At 37.7% G+C, this 23,331-nt stretch overlaps 2 protein-coding genes across 2 annotated transcripts in view; one reads left to right on the top strand and one right to left on the bottom strand.

The window, feature by feature from the left end:
• Window positions 1-4,656: 4,656 nt before the first annotated feature.
• LOC129093340 (ras-related protein Rab-39B) lies at window positions 4,657-13,455 on the bottom strand. The gene is made up of 3 exons (XM_054601340.1): window positions 13,241-13,455; window positions 9,169-9,349; window positions 4,657-7,718 (listed from the first exon to the last, which is right to left on the bottom strand). The coding sequence occupies exons 1-3, from the start codon at window positions 13,453-13,455 to the stop codon at window positions 7,473-7,475; spliced, it is 642 nt and encodes a 213-aa protein (XP_054457315.1). The 3' UTR covers window positions 4,657-7,472.
• A 6,620-nt stretch (window positions 13,456-20,075) lies between these two features.
• Window positions 20,076-23,331, top strand: part of zgc:162171 (uncharacterized protein LOC565931 homolog) — a 7,068-nt gene continuing 3,812 nt past the window's right edge. The window contains exon 1 of the mRNA XM_054601646.1: window positions 20,076-20,381. Coding sequence (XP_054457621.1) covers window positions 20,189-20,381 — 193 coding nt within the window. The 5' untranslated portion in view covers window positions 20,076-20,188. The remainder of the gene's footprint in view (window positions 20,382-23,331) is intronic.

Here is a 23,331-nt window from a genome sequence, read left to right as displayed (position 1 = left end):
TTGTTGTCCTCAGTGCTTCCACCTAGTGGCGACAGGTGGAACTACAGCAAAGCATGCAGCACATAAAAAAGTGTGATAATGCAGAGGTGCCAGGTTTATAGAGGCTGAAGAAACCAGTCTCTCACTCAGAGAATTCTAGATATTTTGGAAACTTCCCGAGAGTGTCTTATTTATTTGTTTCTTTTACCAGTGTTGAGGTTTTATTTCAGCTTTTCTTTTTGAGTTCTATCCATTAAGTTTTACATTTGGGCCTTGATAAGGATGTAAATAACCTCTGTAAAAATGTACTACCTGTGTGTAGAGGTCAGTTAATCAACATAGTCTGCCTTATAACTGTTAATTTAAGAAGTCCTCTAGACATCAAGAATATAATTCAACATGTTTAAAATGATAACAGGACCTGGAGCAGATCTTTCCACCAGCAGTATGAAACAACCTTCTTTGCAAACTGACCGGTGATCTGTGACGCGGGGCCTGCAACGACCAGACGGAGGCTGCACCTTTTATTCCTCGGAACTTCTTCTGCAGCTCTTTCAGCACACCTTGAGGTCCAGGTAGATGTCTTCAGCGACAGCAAGTCCTTCCATCTTCATCCAGGCTGCCTATCTGGAGAGCGTGACTCTTCAGGTGTTTTCAGGTTGGTCCACGGTTACTTTAGAGTTGTTCTCTTTCTCTTGGATTATCTCCAGTTTAACTTTTTTTAGACATGACACTCTTGTTTGTGCTTCTTCTTCCATCTTCTAAACTAAATGTACTTCAGTACTTCATTAGTCTGTTAAGTGAGGTTTGATCCCAAATGTGATCTGTTTTATTTAGTTATTTTTATATTACTAAATATTTATATTGACATCATTTATTTCCTAGCCCTTTACCTTAACTTCACAAATAAATCCCTTCCTCTAAACCTAATTCTAACATGAACCTTTAAACCCAAATCTGAACCCTCAAACAAGCTTCTGACAAAGTGAGGACCGGTCAAATGTCCTATTTTACTTGGTGTTTTTTAATGGACTAAATTAATTTACTCAAGCGCTGTTACTTTATTTATAACTCTCATGGACAGCTTTGGAGGAAAATGTGAAAAAAATGTAAAAAGCAAACTAAGTAATTTCTCATAATGGTACAGTAAAGTAATCAATGAATTATGTAATAATATTCTTATTTTTATTTCCAACATCCTTCCTCTCAACTTCAAAGATATGTGGCTCAAACAGAAAAGAATCAATAACCTTGTATAAAATAGAAATAGCCGTGAGAATATGTTAATTTTTCCAGTCACGTTTTATTTAATTTTTTTAGTACATTTCAGTTTGTTGAGAGATAACTAGAGCAGAGGAAGAGAGACTGTATGTCTGATTCAAACCCAGCAGGATCAAAGACGGTGATATACAGTTTTTGTCTGTACAGCTCAGAGGGTTGAAGAGAAGTGAAACGTTGTTGTTGTTGTTGTTGTTGTACGAGGCTCCTGTGAGACGAAGGGCAGGAAATAGCTGTTGTCGCCCAACAGATGCATGCTTTTGATGGCAGAGAGGACGCATTGAAGACATGTTGCCGGGTAGAAAAGACACTTACAGGTCAAACTTCATCCCCTTTAAACAATAGTCTGTGTGCTAAATAAATAAAAAAAAAAAAGATAGTCATGAGGTGTTGCATATGCAAGTTTCTTTAAATATTAAATTTCTGTTACCACAGAATTAGACAGATTAGCCTGTTTCTATATTGTCAGATTAAAAAAAGAAAATATGGAGGTTAATTAAGGATCGGCCTCAGGCTCCACTGCACATTCATTAAAGAAAAGAGACTTTTGACATTTCATCATTTGTGGAAATAAACTTATTTGCTTTCTTGGCGAGACTCAATGAGAAAATTGACACCACTTAAGCCATAACCAGCGTTCAGATAGATTAGCTTAGCATAAAGATTAGCTAGCTATTGCCTGTATCTTGTTTGTTTAATTTGTAAAAAAAAAAAAAACAATGTATGAGTAAAAAGAAGTTGCTGTTCTTTGGGTATGTGATAGAATTTCTTTTGGTTACTTCTTGGTCTTAAATGGTGACTTTTAGAGCTGCTGGTACGTAGGTTTTGTTATCTTTTGATGAGCCAGGCCAGCTGTTTCCCCCCGTTTTCAGTCTTTATGCTAAGCTAAGCTAAGCAAAAAGGCTGCTGGCTATAGCTTCATATTTATCGTACATATTTGCCCCAGTTTATGTCTCTTATGTATAAGCATTGGCGTATTATTCGAGCCACAGAGCTGCACATGCTTCTCTCTGAAATACAAACTGCTCTGCAACGGTGAAAGAATCCTCAAAGTCTTCCAACCATCTGGATGATAAAAAAAGTCCTTCCTAGTGCGATAAATAAAATGTTTAACCCAGTTTCTACATTGCAACTTGGTTTCCGAGCCTAAAAGAAGATGCTAGTCGGTAGTTACCTGGACATAAAACACAATTGCAACTCAGAAAATGGGTTAAAAATATCTTCAGGAGACAGAAGTTTTGTTGAATAACATTCAAACATCACCGGGTAATTATCTTTTAAATTCAATTCTTATTCTTGTAACTGAAATGTTACAATAATGCATAAACCGCACAAACTGGGGCTAATCTGTACGATAACTCGTATATCCGTTGTGCAAAGGATCGTGGGTCAGAATAGCCAGAAAACCATGCTTGCTTGTTGCAAAAATGCTACCAGAGATAGTAGAACGTCGTGGTGTTTTTTGCATACTGCATTTGACATAGTAAATCTTTTTTCTAGCATACTTAATAGTACGGAAGTGTAAAAAAAACCCACGTAAAACCTCAATGTGTCATTTTTACATAGTTGTTTTTGTACAGTTAAAACACAAATTTGTATAAAAAAAGTGATAGCAGATTTTAAACAGAGGCCTTTATTCAGCTTGTGTGTGACGGTGTAGTTTTGTTGATAGCGACGTCTTTACTGACAGTTAAAGTTACGTTCAGCAGCCTCAGCAGGATTCTGTCACTCCGTTTAATACGTTTCTCTGGAGACGAGCCAAAAAAGCAGATTGCTTTGCTGTCAAATATGAACTTGCTTTCCATCATACCTCGAGCAACCAATTCCTTGAGCCCTTGATGTGACTTTTGCAAGCAACTTTTGAGAGTTCACATCTTATTGTTTGCACCAAACTAGACCTCAGATCAATAAAATGTCTGAAGCAGCTCAGGACAAAAAACTTGAAGGACAAAAATGCCGCTTTCAAGTCCACTAGCTTCATGTGACTTACTGAAAAGCCACACATTTGCTTTCAGACTGCAGCGTCAAGAGAAGCCAAAAAACCATTAACAGCCACTTACAGATCGTTAGCAGCTGATTGCAGACCTCTCAAATGATCCGTCGTCTTTAGTGTTTATTTGCTGGCTGCTTATTTTACTCACTGATCGAATTGTGTTTTACTGGAATCAGCTGATGGTTGCTTCAGGATTAGACCTGATTTGGCTATTTTACTCTTTAAAAGAATGTCAGTTTTTTTGGGGGGGGCTTGCTGAATTCAGACAAAATGACACAAAATAAATTGCCTCTTCTTACAAGAAAGCAATTCATATGTCACTTAAGATGTGATAAGAAAACAATCTTTGTTTAAATAGTGAACCAACAATAAACAGGCCACATGTTCTTGTTTTTGAGATCTGACAAGTTCCTTGTATGTTTAAAGTTAATTAGCATATATAAATATCAAATTAGGGAATTATTTTGCGGATTTTCAGATCAAGAAATTTGTCTCAATCAAGCATTTCTTCACTACATTGACCCTAACAAGCCATGATGGGACAGTTTTGTTTGAAATTGTTTGTTGCGTTCCTAAATGAGACGTCTCAGCTTCCTAATTAACACACATCACCTTTTTTTTTTAGTTTAATCGGTACAAAGAAAACCCCACTATGTGTGTTTTTACGGGGGCTCAAAAAGTCTTGTGAAGACCGGGACTTATCTGCAAAACAAAACTTATAAAATTAAACCAAAAAAAAGAGATTTAGAGGTACAGGTAGATGGATTTAGTTACTTTTCCTTCCCTGTCTTTATGCTATGCTACGCTAACAAGCTGTAGCTTTATGGTAAACATAAGCTGTATTAATCTTCTCATCTATCGCTCAGCAAGAAGGCAAATAAGCAAAATTTTCGATTAATGACTAAAACAATATTTCAGAGTAGAAGCAAGATATAACAAAGCTTAGAGCCGATCTACCAGCTGGCTGACATCTGGTGAGAGTTTTTGAAGACCATAAGGACGACTAAATCCACACCCACCCACCCAGACCTTGACACTTCTGAACCGTCTGCTCCGTGACGTTCACTTTAGAACATTTTAAAGCGTTTCGGGAACAAAATGGAAGAAAAGAAAAAGGAAAACAAAGTGGTTGTGGAATAAAACAAAACCTTCAATGTCCAGTTTCAGAAACAAAAGGGCATCTGAAAGCATTTCTCTTATTTCAATAAGGAATAATGCCGCGTGTTAAACTGAGGGAGTGGACTGTCATTTGAATAATTTTCCAATCAAGTCTCAAAACATCCAAATCACCTCTTGTCAAAGTTATTTTTAAGCGTGTTGCTTTGACTCATTTACACCTTTTCTTATTTGAAAGTCTCACCTTTTTCTGCTGCTGATACATTCATGTAAAAATAACATCACACAAGCATAACTCTTTGGAGACAAAGAAGGCAAACCGTGTGAGAAAAAGAAGCACTTACAGTTTCCTCACTGTAATAATGAACTGTAGGGGGGAAAGGCATTCGATGAAGTCATTAAAATGAAGAAATATAGCAGAGATCATAGCAAGGATCGACATTGGCATTCAAAAAGGAGTTTAAGAATAAAATGCTAATCCAATCATGTGAAAAGAAAAGACTTCTGCAAAACAAAATGTATAGAAATACAGATCCACAACAAGCCATCCAGGTGTTTAAGGTAGATAAGGTACATTTAATTGCTTACAATGCTTAAAGTCTCTGTTCCTCGTCAGTGTTTAAATTATAAATATGGCCAAGTATGTTGTTTTTTGTGTTTAATAAAAAAAACAACGTAAAACCATATGAATATATTTGGTCCAATGCTTATCTCACAATAATATATATTTTGAAGGGAATTAAGATTACTTGTGATATCAGTAAAGCAGATGAATCGCCTGCCAACAAACGTGATTTTTTTGCTGCTCCTTGAAAACACCTTTATATAACATATAGCAGTATGATTCACTACCTCTGATTTTCCTTGGCATTTAAACAAACGTCAGTACCTTTCCTGACATCTTGAGTGAAAAATGTATCAGTAGAATAAATACCAACTCAAAAGATAAATTCACACAGAACCACAAAGGGCAGAAAATGGGAGTTTTAAACCTTGTTACAGTTTTTCTCGTCTCCGTGGGAACAATAAGTCTGGCATTCATGAAAGTTATAATATTCAGATTTAGTTTTGAGTTGATTTTAGAGAGATGTTGATTCAACCACATGGTTATTTTGGAGGCTGCAGTTTGTGAAATGATACATGTTTCTAATATGTCAAAACCTTTTATACCAATGAAGGCAAACTCTTAGAAATGAATCCAACTAGAACCATCTAGGGTTAGAAGAACCCTTTTTAGTTTTTGAAACCCTTTCAGATGGTTCTACCAAGAACCAGACCTAAAGAGTTGTACCTAGAACCACCCATGAAAGGTTCCACCAAGATTCCTCTCTGGATACGTAAAAACTGCAACCAGAACCATAATTGGGCCATAATTCTTAAAGAACTCTGTCTTCCAAAAAGGGTTCTTATCCTAACCCTTAGTCTCACAAAGAACCCTTGAAAACCCCTCTCTTCAAACAAAGGGTTCTTTAGAGGCAAATGTTTCTTGGTAGAACCTCATCCCTTCTGGAAAACGCCTGTGTTGAACTCTTATTTCTAAGAGTATAGAAACAGAAACACCTCTTATGATGTATTACAACTCAAGAGCACAACAATCTGGATCTTCCAAAAATGATCATACAGTTGTAGCAACACCTCCTTTAAACCAGTTTCAACAAAAACTGAACATAGCTGCAATATTTTCATCGAGGTGTAGCTAGTACCCTGGAACTGAGTGTAAGTCTCTCAAAGACAGATGCATTTAAACCTTTTCAACATCTGGATTGAATGCATCCAAAACCACCTTCCAAATCAGATTTCATTGCCTCTTGGTAGCAGTTTACAGTTGGCTTTTTTACTATCATAAAGCTACCCGATCCGTACAAAATGTGTAGTGTGTAAGGACTATTCCAGGTGCATCAACCTGTGCAGTGTATTGAAAAGAAAAGTTCAATGAGATATTGCGCACACAAATAAAAGGCATATAATCTTCTTCTGGCTCAGGACAGAATTGAACCTCTGTTTCCCCGTGCCTGTATCTGTGTTGGGTTGATTTGATTCCTGCCAATTGGACGTTCTTTGCATGATTATATCGTCCGTGCATTGTGGATAATAATAATAATTGTTCTTTTGTGGGGTTTTTTGAGTCTGTGTTGGTCTGGTCCCTCTATGTTTGCTTTGCTTTCAAGAATATCCACTGTTTTATCTTCAAAAGTCCCAAATGAGGCTCCACAGTTAAGGTGGACTTGGCTGTTAAGGTGCTCCAACCCTCCTATTAGTCAACCTTAACAAGTCCCCAGTTAAAGGCAGACAGCGAGGTGTTGTTAAGCTTGTCCAACAAGTCCACCTCGGTCAGATAAGCTGTACACGTTGTCTCTTCCTGCTTCGGGAGTCGATCAGGAACTGGATGAGTGACGATGTTTTGTTATTATTATGGCATTTAGCGGAATTATGGAGCGTATAACCATGTTGTCAATGTCATTGAAATCATTCTCTCCAGGACTCCTCTATTGACCTCTGATGGTTTAATATCAGCACAAGAGTATCGCAACTCTTGTTAACGAGACCGCCGACTTAACTTTTTTTTTTTAAATGATATGTGCTCGGACGATGTTGGACACCAACGTAAAAAGTGACCGTTTGGTAGGTGATCATGTAATTGCATATTGGAGGAGAGGAGAAGATTAAGAAGTAGTGGGAGGCGAGGTGATGGAAGTGACGATGGGAGAAAGTAGTTTAGAGTTTCATTGTATTTTGGCAACCAAAAACATGATTGGCAAGAACCAACATGGGTCCTCTTTCTAAGGCCTTTTCTAAGACGTTAAGGGAAGGATTTTCCAAGCAAGAAGCCCCAAAACAGAAGGAATTGATGAGAATCTGTGATCCTTCCTCTCCGAGAAACAAAAGGTATACAGATATGGGCACAACCCTGCGTTCAAGGTGTTCTTCTCCATTGAAAGTCCTCAAACATCCCCTTCTGTATCCAGTCTGAACAAACAACCACAGAGGGTTTACCGGGAGTTTCAATCAGAGTGCTGACACCTTCAGTCCGTCAGCTACTCTCCTCTGAATCCTTCCTTGACTCCTCCCCTTTTTCACCTTCAGTCCCCAAAAACTTCGTCCCAGATCAACACAGACAGCGGCGGTCACTCTTGGTCACTTCCTCCGAGGAGTGAACAACATTTGGGACGAACCCGCTCTTCACGCCCTCCCAGCCCTCCTGGATTGAGATGTCGCCGGACCGCACCAGAGCGAAGATGTCTCTGGTCAGCTCGGTGAAGGCGTGCTCCACGTTGATGGCGTCGCGGGCCGACGTCTCCACGTAGCGCATCCCGTAAGCCCCCGCAAGCTTCTCTGCTTCCTGGCGGGTCACCTGGAAGATCAAAATATAGATGAGATGAAAGTTCACCATGTAGGAGCTGGACAGTCAAGAGCTAGAAGATGTAACGCACCCTCTGAGAACCGCATAAGAACTTCTGAGGTCTAAAATCCAGACCTGGAAATGCCTTCCAACTGCCCTTTTTCAAAACAACAGTAACATGAACATGAAGTGCCTGGTACTAAATGCAGAACCTTAAGCTTTGTTTATACTCGTGTAGATGGCGTGCAAGCTCAATGCGCTGTTCGTTGCATTATTCTCCAAAACGTCGTACAAACAAGATGAACTGTGTAGGATCAAACAGACAACGGGTGTAACTGGAAAAATGCCATAAACCAAGCTCCACAATGATTGTAATTATCTGTAAACTCATGTTTCATATTGATAGAATACTTTTTGCCTTTGCACAAGCCCTGTAAAGAAAGATGTCAAGTACTACGTGCATTATAAGAAAAAGAAGGTTGAATATCCTGTAAACATTTGATTTGGCTGCAAAACATCTGGTGTCTAAAGCATTTAAAATGAAATTTGCCCTCTTTGTATAATCCCCAGAAATGTAAATAGTGCTTTTCTCAGTGAAATACTTGTGACAGTCACATCTGAAAAGCTCTGATTGCGAGCTATAAAAATTCAGAGGTGCATGACCACTTGTGAACCCTCCGTGCAGCCCTAGAATACTGCATTTTCTCGCACCAGCTTCATTATTTGCAACCATAAACTATGCTTAAGGGTGTTTTTAAAACCAATAATCTATTTCCTTTGGTCTGAATCAGTAGATGAGTTTTAAGATTTACTTACAGGCTACAGGAACTGTTTAGCTCAACCTTGCAGAGTTACTTACACAAACAAACCGCATTCAAATTGACTTTGTGACCGGATCAATTTCCCTTTCAGGTCAGAATGAATAGGGAAAATCCTCGATTATACTTATATGCAAAGGACGGTTTGTACGGACGTAAGCCGACGAGGAAACGTTTGCATCTTTTATACTCTGTCTTTGTTTCTCCTTGCAGGAAATCAACATTCTCAAAGCACCTTAAAGTTTACCATTTTCGCATCCAAGCATAAATCAAGTTTAAGACGGGAACCATGCATATTTTCCTGGTTAATTTAATTTGATTCCTGCTCCTACAACATTGTATTATTTGGGTGTTGACACACAGTTTTGCAGCGTCATCTTGTAAAGTCTACATTTTCTAAAGTGATATTTTTGCTTCCTGTCTGCCAGCCGCCCCGAGAGAACTGAACAAACAATGACGACTTGCCTTTGATCCAAATGTGAGCTGATCTAAATGTGAACACAAGGTTATTTTTAATGCTGCAGACTTTGATGAATTGTGTATTACATAACATCCAAAACAGCCTCCATCTCCAGCAACACATTTTTAACTCAACAACGCCTCATTATTAATATTGTTGTGTCCACTTTTTATGCTTTACACACCTGGCGCTGTGCCTCCAGGTCACACTTGTGGCCCACCAGTAGGAAGACGATGCTGTGGGGCTGGACGTGGCTGCGAGCCTCCTCCAGCCAATCGTGGACGTTCTGGAAGGAGCGGCGGTTGGTGATGTCGAACAGGAGGAGCCCGCCCACGGAGTTACGGTAGTAGGCCCTGGTGATGGACCTGCAGAAGTTGCAGAAAAATGGAGAAGAAGGTAAAGATTGGAGCAAAATGCAAAATGAAATGGTTTTTTTGAAGTGTTTGTTTGTGAAGAACTGTACTGTCGATATAGCTGCATGTATGCAGTAGACAATGATAATAGAGGAAGATTAACCACCTAAAATACGTAGTAATTTGGGTGAATCTTGTAGAAGGGGTTTAAAATATGCACTTGATGGCGGAACACATGGTATCATGCTAAAAATAAGAGTATATATCTATATTCCTATGTTCCCCAGCTCAATATGACACATTAATAAGACCTTTCAAAGGGTTTTAAGTTCTCAGCAAGTATGCATTTCAAATCCTCTAGCTACAGCGTATAGCCTACTGATGTTAAAGGCTACTCGTTGAAATCTACACCCTCAAATTTAGGTGAGAAGGAAGGTGGAGTTTTTGATTTTAATGCATTTTTTCCCCATTAATATCTTCACGAATTTAAACCTAATATAAAATGAAACATATCAGCACGAATAACATGCCATGCATCAACGATGAATAACTGTACAAAACAATGAGTGGCAGTATCGGCCTTTAAAATGTAAATATGGTATTTGATGTTACAAACACTGCAGCCCTAAGTGGGAGGAGAGTTGCTGCTATACATTTCTGATAGAAAATGTGACACCCTGCAATGATGCGTCTTATCTTCCCACAGTGTCCTCACGGTGAGAACGTCAACACACACACACACACACACACACACACACACACACACACACACACACACACACACACACACATATATATATATATAACGAGGGGGAAAATTACAGACTTGAGGTAGAGACGTGTCATGAAAGAGGGAAGAGGGAGATGATACAGTGAGAGAGGAGGAGGAGGTGGCAGAAATTCAGAGCCAGGGGGTGATTCATTGAGACAAACACATGTATTTATTTATGGAAATAAGGATGAAATAACAGTGACTAAGAGGAGATCTGCGTCTTCAAGGAATATGAGGTGGATCTACACCTACTCATAGGAGCAGGAAAAAGACACAAACAAAAATCAACTACTGTAGTCACTAAATCACAAAATGTTTAGAAATACTTTCCCAAAATGGCTACAGTACATGAAATGGTTGAATCATGAAATGATAATGTGTGAAAAATGAAAACTAAACTAATCACACACAAATTTGAGTAAAAATCCTTGTGTGTGCTATGATAGGAAATAGGTTGTTTCTATTTTTGTCCACAAATCCAAGGAAAAGATCAAAACCAACTTTTCCGACTTTTACAGTCTGTCTGAGGTTCATAAATCTTTCAGACATTATGAAAAAACTCACAAATATGTATTTTAATGTAATAAAAAAGGCTATGTAAATTTCCTGAAACAGTTGGGCACTGCAATTTTTATTTAATGTTACTCTTAGAGAAGTAAACAGTGCAAATATTGTACAGTTTAAATGGTCCTTCAGTTTCAGAGGAAGACGTGTCGCGGTTGCCATGGAGACACTAATCGTGCTGACAGGTGAGACTTGAGTAATGTGTGTGCGTGTTGGTGTGTGCGCAAGCATGTGTGAAGATGGATTATAAGCCATCATTCTAGTTGCATTCATTTTTAACCCTCCACACACTGATGGGGAATGTTTTTTAATTTGCATTTTAATGCATATTAAATGTAAAGTGAGGAGGCTGTCGGGGTTCAGTGCCTTGCTCAAGGGCCCTTTTTACGAGACGCATACGAAGCTGTTTTGTGGACGTGCGCCGTCTGCTACTTTAAAATTATGAACATGTCTAAATTGATCAGATTTGTTTTTTTCTAATTCCTCTGTGACTTTATTTGGCAGCATTTTACACAACAGTTAGAGCGGGGTAACGGACATTTAAAGGTAATAATGGGGCCGAACATCTTAGTAACAACATGCTAATTATTGTGTTAAACAAAACAACCAAAGCAGGTACATTTTTGACGCAAAATCATCGGTTCTGTGTCATTCAAAAACACTATTGCGAATTTCAGCTTTTCAGAGCAATTTTGTGTGTTTTATGTTTTTTGAAACAAGCCTTCTGGTTATTTTCTCTGCTTGTATCAACCTCCAACCTCATTTAAATAACCGCTATTTCTTTTTGTGCAGCCAAACGAGTTAGTCACAGGTAGCAATTCCAGTTTTAAGACCTCCAGGCTACATCGTTAAACTCTTAAGTATTCCCTGACATTACTAATAATAATCGTCCAATTTTATTTTTTTATTAACAAAATACAGTTAGACACTGAATTTGGGACAGGCAATACTGAGATATAAATGATGTCTCTTTATTGATAGACGGACTAAAATATTGTATTTATTTATTTTTTACACAATATTTGACTCTCTTAATCAGATATCTAATCTTGTAATCATGTGATTTTTTTCTTTTAATAATTTGTTTACTTGAGCAAAGAGGTCAGAGGTCAGCTACGGGTCTTTCCACTAAAGGAAGTTCATCCAATTCTCAGTTCTGTAAAAGGAACTTTTTTCCGATCACATACCCACAAAATACAGTGAAAGGACTCTTTCAGTTCCCAAATAAAAATTGTAAACCACCAGTTCCTTGTTTTTTTTAGAGACATTTTGTGGTGGATGAGAATCTGCACTACATTTCCCAGAGATCACCTGTGTAACGCTCTGACATAATTTCTGGGAATGTTCTGCTGAATCAGTTTGAGTTTCTCTTTAATTTGCCGGTCAGCTGTTCTCGGGGACTTCTCACTTCTTCTTTTTGTGTCTTCACCTGACTCTTTACCCAGAAGAGTTTACTTACTTGTTTTTTTATCGTAATTTAACATCAATCTGTGTTTTAAGTGTTGCAAAGTAGGAATTTGTATCAGTAAACTCTCATGTCTAATAATAAATATCATTTAATTTAAAATAATACATAAATAATAATTCATAATTTGTCTTTATCTTGACACTATGTTTTTATTGAAATATTACAACATATTACACATAAATGAGTCTTTGGGCAGTGGTAGAATGTAACTAAGTATTAAGTATTAAATATGAGACATTTTTATGCATTAACCTCACCAAAAATATATCATATAGTCAGCTCATTATTAAGTATCATTATATATAATATATAATAGTAAAAGTATATAATATTATTATATATAATAATACTATTGACCCTGACCTGTATTATTTTTATTATTATTATTTTATTCAGTATTATATATAATATATAATAGCAAAAGTATATAATATTATTATATATATTATAATAATACTATTGACCCTGACCTTTATTATAATTATTATATTCAGTATTATTATATATATAAATATTATCAGTGTCATTCCACATGAGAACTTTGACTTTTAATACTTTGAGCACATTTTGCTAATATTAGCCTTTTTAGAATACAGTGTTTTATTACTTAAAGTAGAGTAAGATAAGATAAGATAAGATAATCCTTTATTAGTCCCGCAGCGGGGAAATTTGCAGGCTTACAACAGCATAGAGTAAAGTGCACACAAGAGACATAGTAGAAGAAGACGAGCTAAAAAATAAAAAATAAAATAAAACAAGTATTATAAATAAGCAATAAAAAAAAAAACAGTAGAAAAAACAACAATAACTGAAATATTATATTTACAGACAGTTAAAATAGTTGTTTTTTGTTTTTTTCTATTTGTTGTTGGGTTTTTTTTTTCTCTGTATATATATATTTATTCTTTAGGTGATTACTACTTTGAATAATGCAATTACTTCTTCCACCTTTTCTCATGGAGAACAAATACCATCAATGACCATGTTTTATGTCACCATTTAGCTCTAGGGGTATATAATAAAGTACTATAATTATGTAATACTCCATGATATACATATATATATATATCTCACCCATAACAGACCCAGGTGTTCTCACCTGAAGCGCTCCTGGCCGGCGGTGTCCCAGATCTGCAGCTTGATCCTCTTGCCCGGCTCGATCTCCACCAGCCGGGAGAAGAAGTCCACGCCGACGGTGGGGTCGGACACCTGGGCGAAGCGGCCCTCCGTGAACCGGCGGATCAGACACGACTTCCCCACCGTGGAGTCCCCGATGACGATCAGCCGGAACTGATAGAGCCATATGGCCTCCATGACCGTCCAGGCTGCCTCACGGTGCGTCTGTTGTCTGTCTGTTGTCTGTCTGTTGTCTGTCTGTTGCGTCATGGCCGTGCGTAGAGAGAGAGAGAGAGAGAGAGAGGACGTTAGATTATGTATGTTTTTTATATTTCTTTTTATAAATTACATCTTTAGTTACTGTGCAGATTCATAAAACTAAAAAAAAAATACAATTATCTGATAAGTTATGATGTAATATTCTAGGTTTTAGATACCCAGCAGTGTGTAAAATAAACCAGCCAATTAATATAATGCATCTAGAATCCACCAAGGGAGTTCTACTGAGAACCTGTTTATATTCCAAGGGTTTCATCTAGAACCCATCAAGGGAGTTCTACTGAGAACCTGTTTATATCCCAAGGGTTTCACCTAGAACCCATCAAGGGAGTTCTACTGAGAACCTGTTTATATCCAAGGGTTTCATCTAGAACCCATCAAGGGAGTTCTACTGAGAACCTGTTTATATCCCAAGGGTTTCACCTAGAACCCATCGAGGGAGTTCTACTGAGAACCTGTTTATATCCAAGGGTTTCATCTAGAACCCACCAAGGGAGTTCTACTGAGAACCTGTTTATATCCCAAGGGTTTCACCTAGAACCCATCGAGGGAGTTCTACTGAGAACCTGTTTATATCCAAGGGTTATGTCTAGAACCCATCAAGGGAGTTCTACTGAGAACCTGTTTATATCCCAAGGGTTTCACCTAGAACCCATTGAGGGAGTTCTACTGAGAACCTGTTTATATCCTATTTATATTCCTATGGTTACATCTAGAACACACTAAGGGGGTTCTCCCAAAAACCCTTTCAGACTCAAAGGGATTCATCTAGAAGTCAATAAGGAAGGTGGCAATCAAGAACCCTTTCACACTACAATGGTTTCATCTAGAACCAGGGTTCCTCGTGAGCGTTCTAAAGGATGTGGTGCTGCTCAACCCCAAAACAAATCACAGTTTTGGTTTTTTTGTGCTGGGAGGAAATTTTAACACCTGTGAACTCTTCCTCCCAAAAAGAGGCTCTTTGGATAAAACAAGTTTCTCAATGGAACCCTTAGTTGTACAAAAAAACCATGAAAACCTTCTTCCTAAGAAGCAAATGGTTCTTTGTAGAACATCAGTCCTTCATCTGTACTTCAGGAAAAACCCTTTTGTGAGATTGGTAGTCTTTGGGCACTAAATAACAACTTTACAGCCTTGCAATCTTATAATTTATGACACCTTTGTTTTCATCTCCACTCGGGCTCTACTCTTCAAAATTTGTGGTTTTCTTTGTAAAAGTCTACCATGAATAACTTCAATATTTCTAACACTAACACACACACACACACACACACACACACACACACACACACACACACACACACACACACACACACACACACACACACTCACAACTGTGCTTCATTGTATTCAGTGGGTGATTTAATTCAAACCACGAGAAATGAGAGGAAATCCTCTTATGTTTTTCCTCGTCGCTCAATGGCATCAATTGAAGTTTTAATAAATCAGATTTTTGGATTATTGGCCTAATGATACGAGGCTTTTGGCATTTAAATGTGTGACCTTCCAAATAATCACAGCAAATCCTCAGGATACCCTGCTGCCTTGTTTGCATCTCTAGTGCCCTTTTTGACACACTTTCACTAGATGGAAATATTGTTCCTTTTACTCAACTTAAGTTACTTTATTTGCACTATTTACGAAACATATGAAATTCGAATTGTAGCTCCTGCAACAATAAAGTAATGTTTACATGTTAAAGCATCTGTGAATGTAATGCATATACTAATTTAATAATGTAAATGTAATGTTTGAATGAGCCCAGTCTGCATAAGACTTTACTTTTGATACTTTAAGTATATATTTTGCTCATAAAACGTTTGTACTTTTGTTAAAGCAAAGGCTCTGAATACCACATGATTCTCTAAAATAATGTAAAGTAACATCTAAAGCTGTCAAAAAATTCAACATTTAGGTGAAATTTGCGTGTAATGGGTAACTTCAGAGTCATCAAGTGTGCCTAAACATATCGTCCCAAAAATTGACCATTCGTGTCCCTCTACACGAAAACAATACATTGCATTTCGCCACTATTTCATAAATTGCCGCCACAATGTGTTGCAAAATACATAAGACCTTTACCCAGGAGACTTCTGTTTGTGTCCTAAAGTTACGACAGTCTTTACTTCTGATACGTTGTTTACGTTTCACTTATTTTACATACTTATTTTAAGCGTTTTTGTTTGAATTCATAACGTTAACCGCGTGTTTACTGAGACCCTGTGCGCTAGGGCAAGGAGCGTCAGTATGTGACGAGTTGGAATGAAGACATGTTACGTTCATCCATTTTACAACATCAACCACGTGTTACAAGCAGTTTCAAAGTTATTAAAACTGCGATCGTAATCTTGGAGAAAATCTGTTCCTAATGGACAGTGCAGTTTTGTTGTTTCGGAGCATAAATATATACTATTCTTATTAACGTTCATGCTTTATGCTCATTTCTGTATTTTGTCACTTGCAGTCAATTCACAAGCCAAATTTGTGTCATCAAGAACATCTTATGTGTACTTTTCTGCAGTACATTTACTCCGGTCCTGTAAAAATACACTGTGACATACTTGTACTGTGAGTATTTCTTATTCAATGCTTCTTTACTTATACTCCACTACATCTCAAAATCCAAACATATATTTGAAATGGTATGCACAATGTCCTTATATGATATGAAGCAGTACTCAGTAGTATATAAAGTATATAAAACTGGCTCCTCATTGATGAGCTACAACAATAAAATGCTCTTTAACTCTATCTTTGTACTGATAACAAAGGAATAACATAATATTCTATAACGGGGAAAAGAGCGGTTCTGTATTATGGGTACATTGAGTAAAAAAAATTAAATTCCTGCTATATGAGTGTGATAAATACATGATTAAATATCTCACATTAGAAAAACAAACGCTGTAGTTTAGGGAAATAATATTATGGTGATTTTTTTTGTTTTTTTGTATTTGTATTAATACCATGTTTGTTTGTTTGTTTATTCAAATTACTTTAAGTACATTAAGCTGATAATATGTTTGTACTTTTACTTGAGTAACATTTTGAATTCAGTACTTCTACTTGTAGTTGAGCACACATACTTTTACTGAAGCAAAGGATCTTCTACTCCTGCATATAAAACAATTGAAATTATTATTGTTTTTTTCATTAATAGCAGTGGAGTTTGTGGAAAAGAGGATGATCTTGTCATGCATGCTTTTAGAAGGAATGTATATTGTGTATATATATATATATATCTCTTTAGATTTCTCCCTGACCAGGCCATCATCCGGCGGGCATGGAGCCAGACACATGCAGACAAGCCAGACACTGTGACATACTTGTACTGTGAGTATTTCTTATTCAATGCTTCTTTACTTATACTCCACTACATCTCAAAATCCAAACATATATTTGAAATGGTATGCACAATGTCCTTATATGATATGAAGCAGTACTCAGTAGTATATAAAGTATATAAAACTGGCTCCTCATTGATGAGCTACAACAATAAAATGCTCTTTAACTCTATCTTTGTAAAGGAATAACATAATATTCTATAACAGGGAAAAGAGCGGTTCTGTATTATGGGTACATTGGATACTTTAAGTACATTAAGCTGATAATATGTTTGTACTTTTACTCGAGTAACATTTTGAATTCAGTACTTCTACTTGTAGTTGAGCACACATACTTTTACTGAAGCAAAGGATCTACTACTCCTGCTCCTGCATATAAAACAATTGAAATTATTATTGTTTTTTTCATTAATAGCAGTGGAGTTTGTGGAAAAGAGGATGATCTTGTCATGCATGCTTTTAGAAGGAATGTATATATATATATATATCTCTTTAGATTTCTCCCTGACCAGGCCATCATCCGGCGGGCATGGAGCCAGACACATGCCGCCTCCCACCTCCCCTCCTCCGGGTTGCGTAGCTCGGTCGGTATGCAAACATCAGTGGCCGACTCCCCGGTGAATAGCTGCCCTGAGGGCTCTCACAGGATGCGTGCACAGATGGATCACATATCACATGTCACTTTCATCTTCATGTGAGGCTTTATTGTGTCTTGTAGTGTTCGAGGCTATTTTTAAATCCCTGCTTATGTGCATATCTAATGTAAATCAAGATGGAGTCCAGGCTTCTAAAGCGTTTCTAAAGGTTTGCATGCAGGACTAACACACAGGCCCAGTAGGCTAATGAACCCACTGTTAGGCTTGGGGACATGGAAACATCATGCTGTGGATGGTGTGAGAAGGAGAAACAGCCTACTTGGAGCAGGAGAGGAGTTTAGGCCAGGATGGGTGCTGTTTTCAGGAGCAGGCCGGCGTGGGCTCCATGGCACCGACGAGTCTGGCTGGATGGATCCGAAACCCCCCTCACAAAGCCTCCCTGTTTGTCTCCTAAACAAAAAAAACAAAAAAAAAACACTGGAGAGCACAAGCAGGGGCTGATTTCCTTGTGGATGTCAAGGCCTGATCGACAAAAACGCATCCAGAGCAGGTGGAATAAAGCCCAATAAAACCCAGGATCATGCGCTTTTACGCAGAGCCAGGGATAAAGCTCTCCTCTCCGGTTCTCCTCTCCGGGACGCCGGGATGCTGGACGCTGTCAGAGGAGGAGGAGGAGGAGGGGAATCCCGTGGTATCACTTTGTGGTGTGTTTGTAGGGTTGCTGATGAAATGGCAGCAGGAGCAGCAGCATCACAGAGCCTGACTCATCCCGCATCAGTACCACTGCCGTAAAGCACCGTGGAGAGGCGCAACACTGAGGGAAAACTGGACCACAGGCTGATAGAGAGGAAAATAACAAACTCATTACTCTAAATGAATAATAAGAATGTTCTGGATGGTTTTATTAAGTATTTCTAATAATAGAGTAAAAAAAAAATGAAATTCCTGCTATGTGAGTGTGATAAATACATGATTAAATATCTCACATTAGAAAAAAAAACGCTGTAGTTTAGGGAAATAATATTATGGTGATTTTTTTTTTTTAAATACTGAATTATGACAAAACATATCCGATTCTCTTAAATTATGAAATCCCTTGATATATATATTTTTTTAAAAACCTGAACCCAATTGAAGGGCCAAATTGGATCTGAACCAATTAGTGGATTCATTTTTAGACTATTTTTTTTTTTTTGTATTTGTATTAATACCATGTTTGTTTGTTTGTTTGTTTGTTTATTCAGTGCAAGAGGAAGCTGCACACTCACTGCGCCAGTGCGCAGTCCATGTGCGCACACACGGAAGTGGACCAGCTGCAACAGTGGGAGATGTAGTTCTTTCACATGCATGAGTGTGTGAGAGAGGGGGTTTGAAGTTAAAAGAAAAAAAAAGTTATTTATTGTAGTAGTGTGTTATGCATTTACAAGAAACGTGTTTTAGTTCAGGGAAGAGAGAGTGTTTGTTTTGTATCAATGCTTTCATTCCTTAATGATAAATGAACACATAAACACATAAACACATAAATAAAATACATGTAATGCATTTAAAGTTTAATTTAAATTCCTCTTCTCCGTTTCTAAACTTACAACTTATGACATAAAAACACAAACAAGGTGAAAAACATTAAACTGAAGCATGACGCAGCCACATAATTCCCTAAAGCTGTCATTAAAATGCAGGTGTACCCAATAAAGTCTGTAGCACTTATTGTATTCATATTAGTTTGTTGCACTTATTGTATTCATATTAGTTTGTTGCACTTATTGTATTCGTATTAGTTTGTTGCACTTATTGTATTCGTATTAGTTTGTTGCACTTATTGTATTAGTATTAGTTTGCTTCTGCACTATACTTTTGCTCTGGTTTATGCTTTAAGATGCTTGTTTAAGAAAGGAGATGCACTTATGACTTCTGGTGACTAGTAGTTCTCTTGAATACCTATGTTGAACACACTTCCTGTAAGTCGCTTTGGATAAAAGCATCTGCTAAATGACTGTAATGTAATGTTGTGATAATATTAAAATGAATATTATTGTGTACTTTTTTTTTATTTTTATGCTTTGGAAACTTTAATGCCAGTAAAGCCAAATTGAATTGAATTGAATATAGTCAGTACAGCTTTGCTGCACATAAGCCACACTAGATGATAAGATACTGTTAAATGATATTTACATGCCACCAATATATCTGTCTGGATAAAAAGCGTCTGCTAAATGACTGTAATGTAATGTAAAGCAATCACACACACACACACACACACACACACACACACACACACACACACACACACACACACACACAGGGGAGTGGTCATCCAGGCAGCTGACAGCCCTCAAACAGACCTCAGGATAAACACAAACAACCCCCAAATCATTCTCCTTCAACTTGGACACGACAGCGTTTAACATCCAGCAAGTTGTTCTTTTTTTAATATTACAAACTTGCATCATCCAGTGAGGATGACAACACGACAACCTGGACTTCAATACTTTCTACAGGCTGTTCCTGTTCTTGTATCTGCAGGACTGAAGAGTTTTACTTCTATGGACTGTGCTTAAGGAGTTATTCATATCCTGTCTGTTTGTTTAAGTGTCAGATATAACCAGTTCTCGGTGTTTCAGCCTCATGACTGGCCAAACCCTCCGTTTCACGCAGAACCCATAATTGGAGACATCACTGTGCCAAACCTTTACGCACCGGTGGAGAGGTGCCATGCAGAGGGAGCGCCTCCTCAAGGTCCTGGTCATCGGTGACCTCGGAGTGGGTAAAACGTCCGTGATAAAGCGGTACGTGCACCAGGTGTTCTCGCAGCACTACAGAGCCACCATCGGGGTGGACTTCGCCCTCAAGATGCTCAACTGGGACCAGAAGACCACGGTGCGACTGCAGCTGTGGGACATCGCTGGTGCGTAAAAGTAAAAGTGTGGTTGGAAAAGGAGGTTTTATACTCCAGCTTGTGTGTTAAATGGACAGAAAACCAACTTTTTTTTCCAAGAGAAGTGATAGTAGTTGAGTAGTTTTGATTTGGATAAGCAATGATGACTTCACTTGCCTGTTTAAGGGCATTATATTCCTTTATTATTATTATATTCCTTTATTGATCCCCATGGGGGAAATTCAAGTGTTGCAGCAGCTCAACTACACAGACACAGACAATAAATACACATACTATACAACTACACAGACAATAAATACACATACTATACAACTACACAGACAATAAATACACATACTATACAACTACACAGACACACATACTATACAACTACACAGACACAGACAATAAATACACATACTATACAACTACACAGACAATAAATACACATACTATACAACTACACAGACAATAAATACACATAACTACACAGACAATAAATACACATACTATACAACTACACAGACACACAGACAATAAATACACATACTATACAACTACACAGACAATAAATACACATACTATACAACTACACAGACAATAAATACACATACTATACAACTACACAGACAATAAATACACATACTATACAACTACACAGACAATAAATACACATGTTAAAATGATTCCACAAACATCAGGTTGTAGGCTGTAGAAAATGGCATCATGGGTAAATAGGCCTAATTCAAGATAATCAGGTATAGCCTGTAATTTACTATTTAAAAAATGTTTAATCCACATGCACATTTACAAACAAAAGTGTCATTGTTTGAGCAGAACACCACCTAAATGAAGAAATCCAATTTGTGCATGCCTGAGTGAGTGAGTTTGTGTTTATGTGTGTCCGCCGCTTATTTTTGCATCCTCCTGCAGCAAACTGCATAACATTTTGAATGCCCAGTTATGGCTCTTAACACAGCCGCTACTGGGGGGAACATTTTGTCCACTTCTATAGTTTTGGACCAGACGTCAACCTCTCGGTTCTGATAAGTGAATCCAATGCAGAAATGCCTCACACCTGCATTCTCTCTAATGTCCACCAGGGGGCGACTCCTCTGGTTGTATAGAAGTCTATGAGAAAATGACTCTACTTCTCTCTTGATTTATTCCCTCAGTAAACATTGTAAACATGAGTTTATGGTCTCAATCTCTAGTTTCAAGTCTTCTTCAATACAGCATGATGTTCATTTAGTAAATGATGCTCCATTTAGAGTCAAACAGACCATAAAGCAGGGGATGCAACTTTAACCCTTTCACTGTGTGCTCCACCCTCTCTTGTTACTTCTGGTTGCAAAAAAAAACAAGATGGCGACGGCCTAATTGCAGTATTCAAGGCTTTAAGATGGCCGTCCAGGCAAGTTGACTACATCCACTTCTTGTTTCCAATCTACCATTATGATTATTTTTTATGTCAATAGTCTAATAAATGAATCCACTAATTGGTTCAGATCCAATTTGGCCCTTCAATTGGGTTCAGGTTTTTAAAAATGTATATCAAGGGATTTCATAATTTAAGAGAATCGGATATGTTTTGTCATAATTCAGTATTTAGAAAACATGTTAATGAACATGCACAGTGTGTGTCCTTGCAGACTTTACGCATTTTTTTGTTTTGCACATGTGATATAGAAAACACATATTTAGGGCTTAGATAGCAACCAAAACACAACATCAGTCAGAATGCAATCAGAGATATCTTAAATTAGGGCTTTAACTCATTATAAATGCTTCTACCTGGTTGTTAATCGAGTATCAACATTGGGCCTTCCAAGTACAGTTCAACAGAGATGCAAATGCACATTACAGTCATCTGCCGTTTCTCACTCGTCGGCTGCATTTTGCTGACCTCATCCAACGGTGATGGTGCATGATATGAGAAGTTACCGCCTAGAAAATGTGGTTAACCTCTGTTTCTGCAGATGAAATGTTGATTTTAACCTCCATTACGTACCGCTTAAGGCATTTACAAAAGAAAATGTAGTTGTTTTCTGCTCATAAAACACATCATTTCTCCCTTTTTGCATGCAATGTTGATGTTCTTCCTTCTCACACACTTGCACAGCGTATGAGTGTTGAATGATAAGAGCTGTCATTTACATAAAGATGTTGGTATGACTTCACACTGGAGTCACTGCATGCGGAGGCTGTTAAACTGGGTCAATGTTGACAGTTGGCAGATTGTCCCTCATCACTGTGTTAATGTTATAAATGCATCACTGTGAGTTGTTGTTCCTCTGGATGAAGTGAGGACTGTTATCAAGTCGAGCCTTTTTTGCATCAGAACATTTGCGATATTTTATTAGCTACAGGTTTTAAAATAAAACCAAGAAGTAAACTCAATACTTTTATACAATCAACACAAAAAAAGGTTGATTGCAATGAACACGACCTCTTATGAGCAATACATGTCGTCACCATGGAAACAATGCCAATGGAAAGTCAATTAGGAGACTTTGTCGCGGTGGGCGCACAAATTGAATGCGTCCACGTGAGTATGCATCGCTTAGAGCTAGCAAAGTAGCATGAACACGGAGAATTACTACTTATGGTGGAAGACTTTAAACAGAGTGTCTCAAAATAATGTTTTGTTATTGAACATCAGTGACGTTTTCACTAAAGAACCTGCAGTTGTGTTTTTTTAGTAAATGTTATGCTCTAGAAAGACGTTAGAGGTGTAGAAACTGACCTTACATATTTTATACTGATACCTGTAGCTAATACAATATAGCAAATGTTTTTAATGCAAGACTTGTGACACCATGACCTTTTTAGGAGCTTTTATTTTGAAGGGCTAAATCTCTAAAGCTATAAAAGCAAAATAATATTGGTCTTCAGCTGTGAGTTCACATATCAGATGGTGTTAAGAAAGATTGTTGTGTTCTCTCTCTCTCTGCAAGATAAAGACAAAGATAACATCTGC

The sequence above is a fragment of the Anoplopoma fimbria genome, chromosome 7 (assembly GCF_027596085.1).
Source record: "Anoplopoma fimbria isolate UVic2021 breed Golden Eagle Sablefish chromosome 7, Afim_UVic_2022, whole genome shotgun sequence".
Classification (NCBI taxonomy): Eukaryota; Metazoa; Chordata; class Actinopteri; order Perciformes; family Anoplopomatidae; genus Anoplopoma; species Anoplopoma fimbria.
The sequence above is the reverse complement of the archived record's forward strand: the minus strand, read 5'-3'. Positions and strand labels throughout refer to the sequence as shown.

Excerpts from the sequence above, each read along its gene's own strand:
- LOC129093340 (XM_054601340.1), bottom strand. The coding sequence starts at position 13,455 with ATGGAGGCCATATGGCTCTATCAGTTCCGGCTGATCGTCATCGGGGAC. Across the intron at positions 9,350-13,240 it reads GCCGGCCAGGAGCGCTTCAG|GTCCATCACCAGGGCCTACT; the intron begins GTGAGAACACCT and ends CAACTTCTGCAG. Across the intron at positions 7,719-9,168 it reads ACCTGGAGGCACAGCGCCAG|GTGACCCGCCAGGAAGCAGA; the intron begins GTGTGTAAAGCA and ends TTGATCTTCCAG.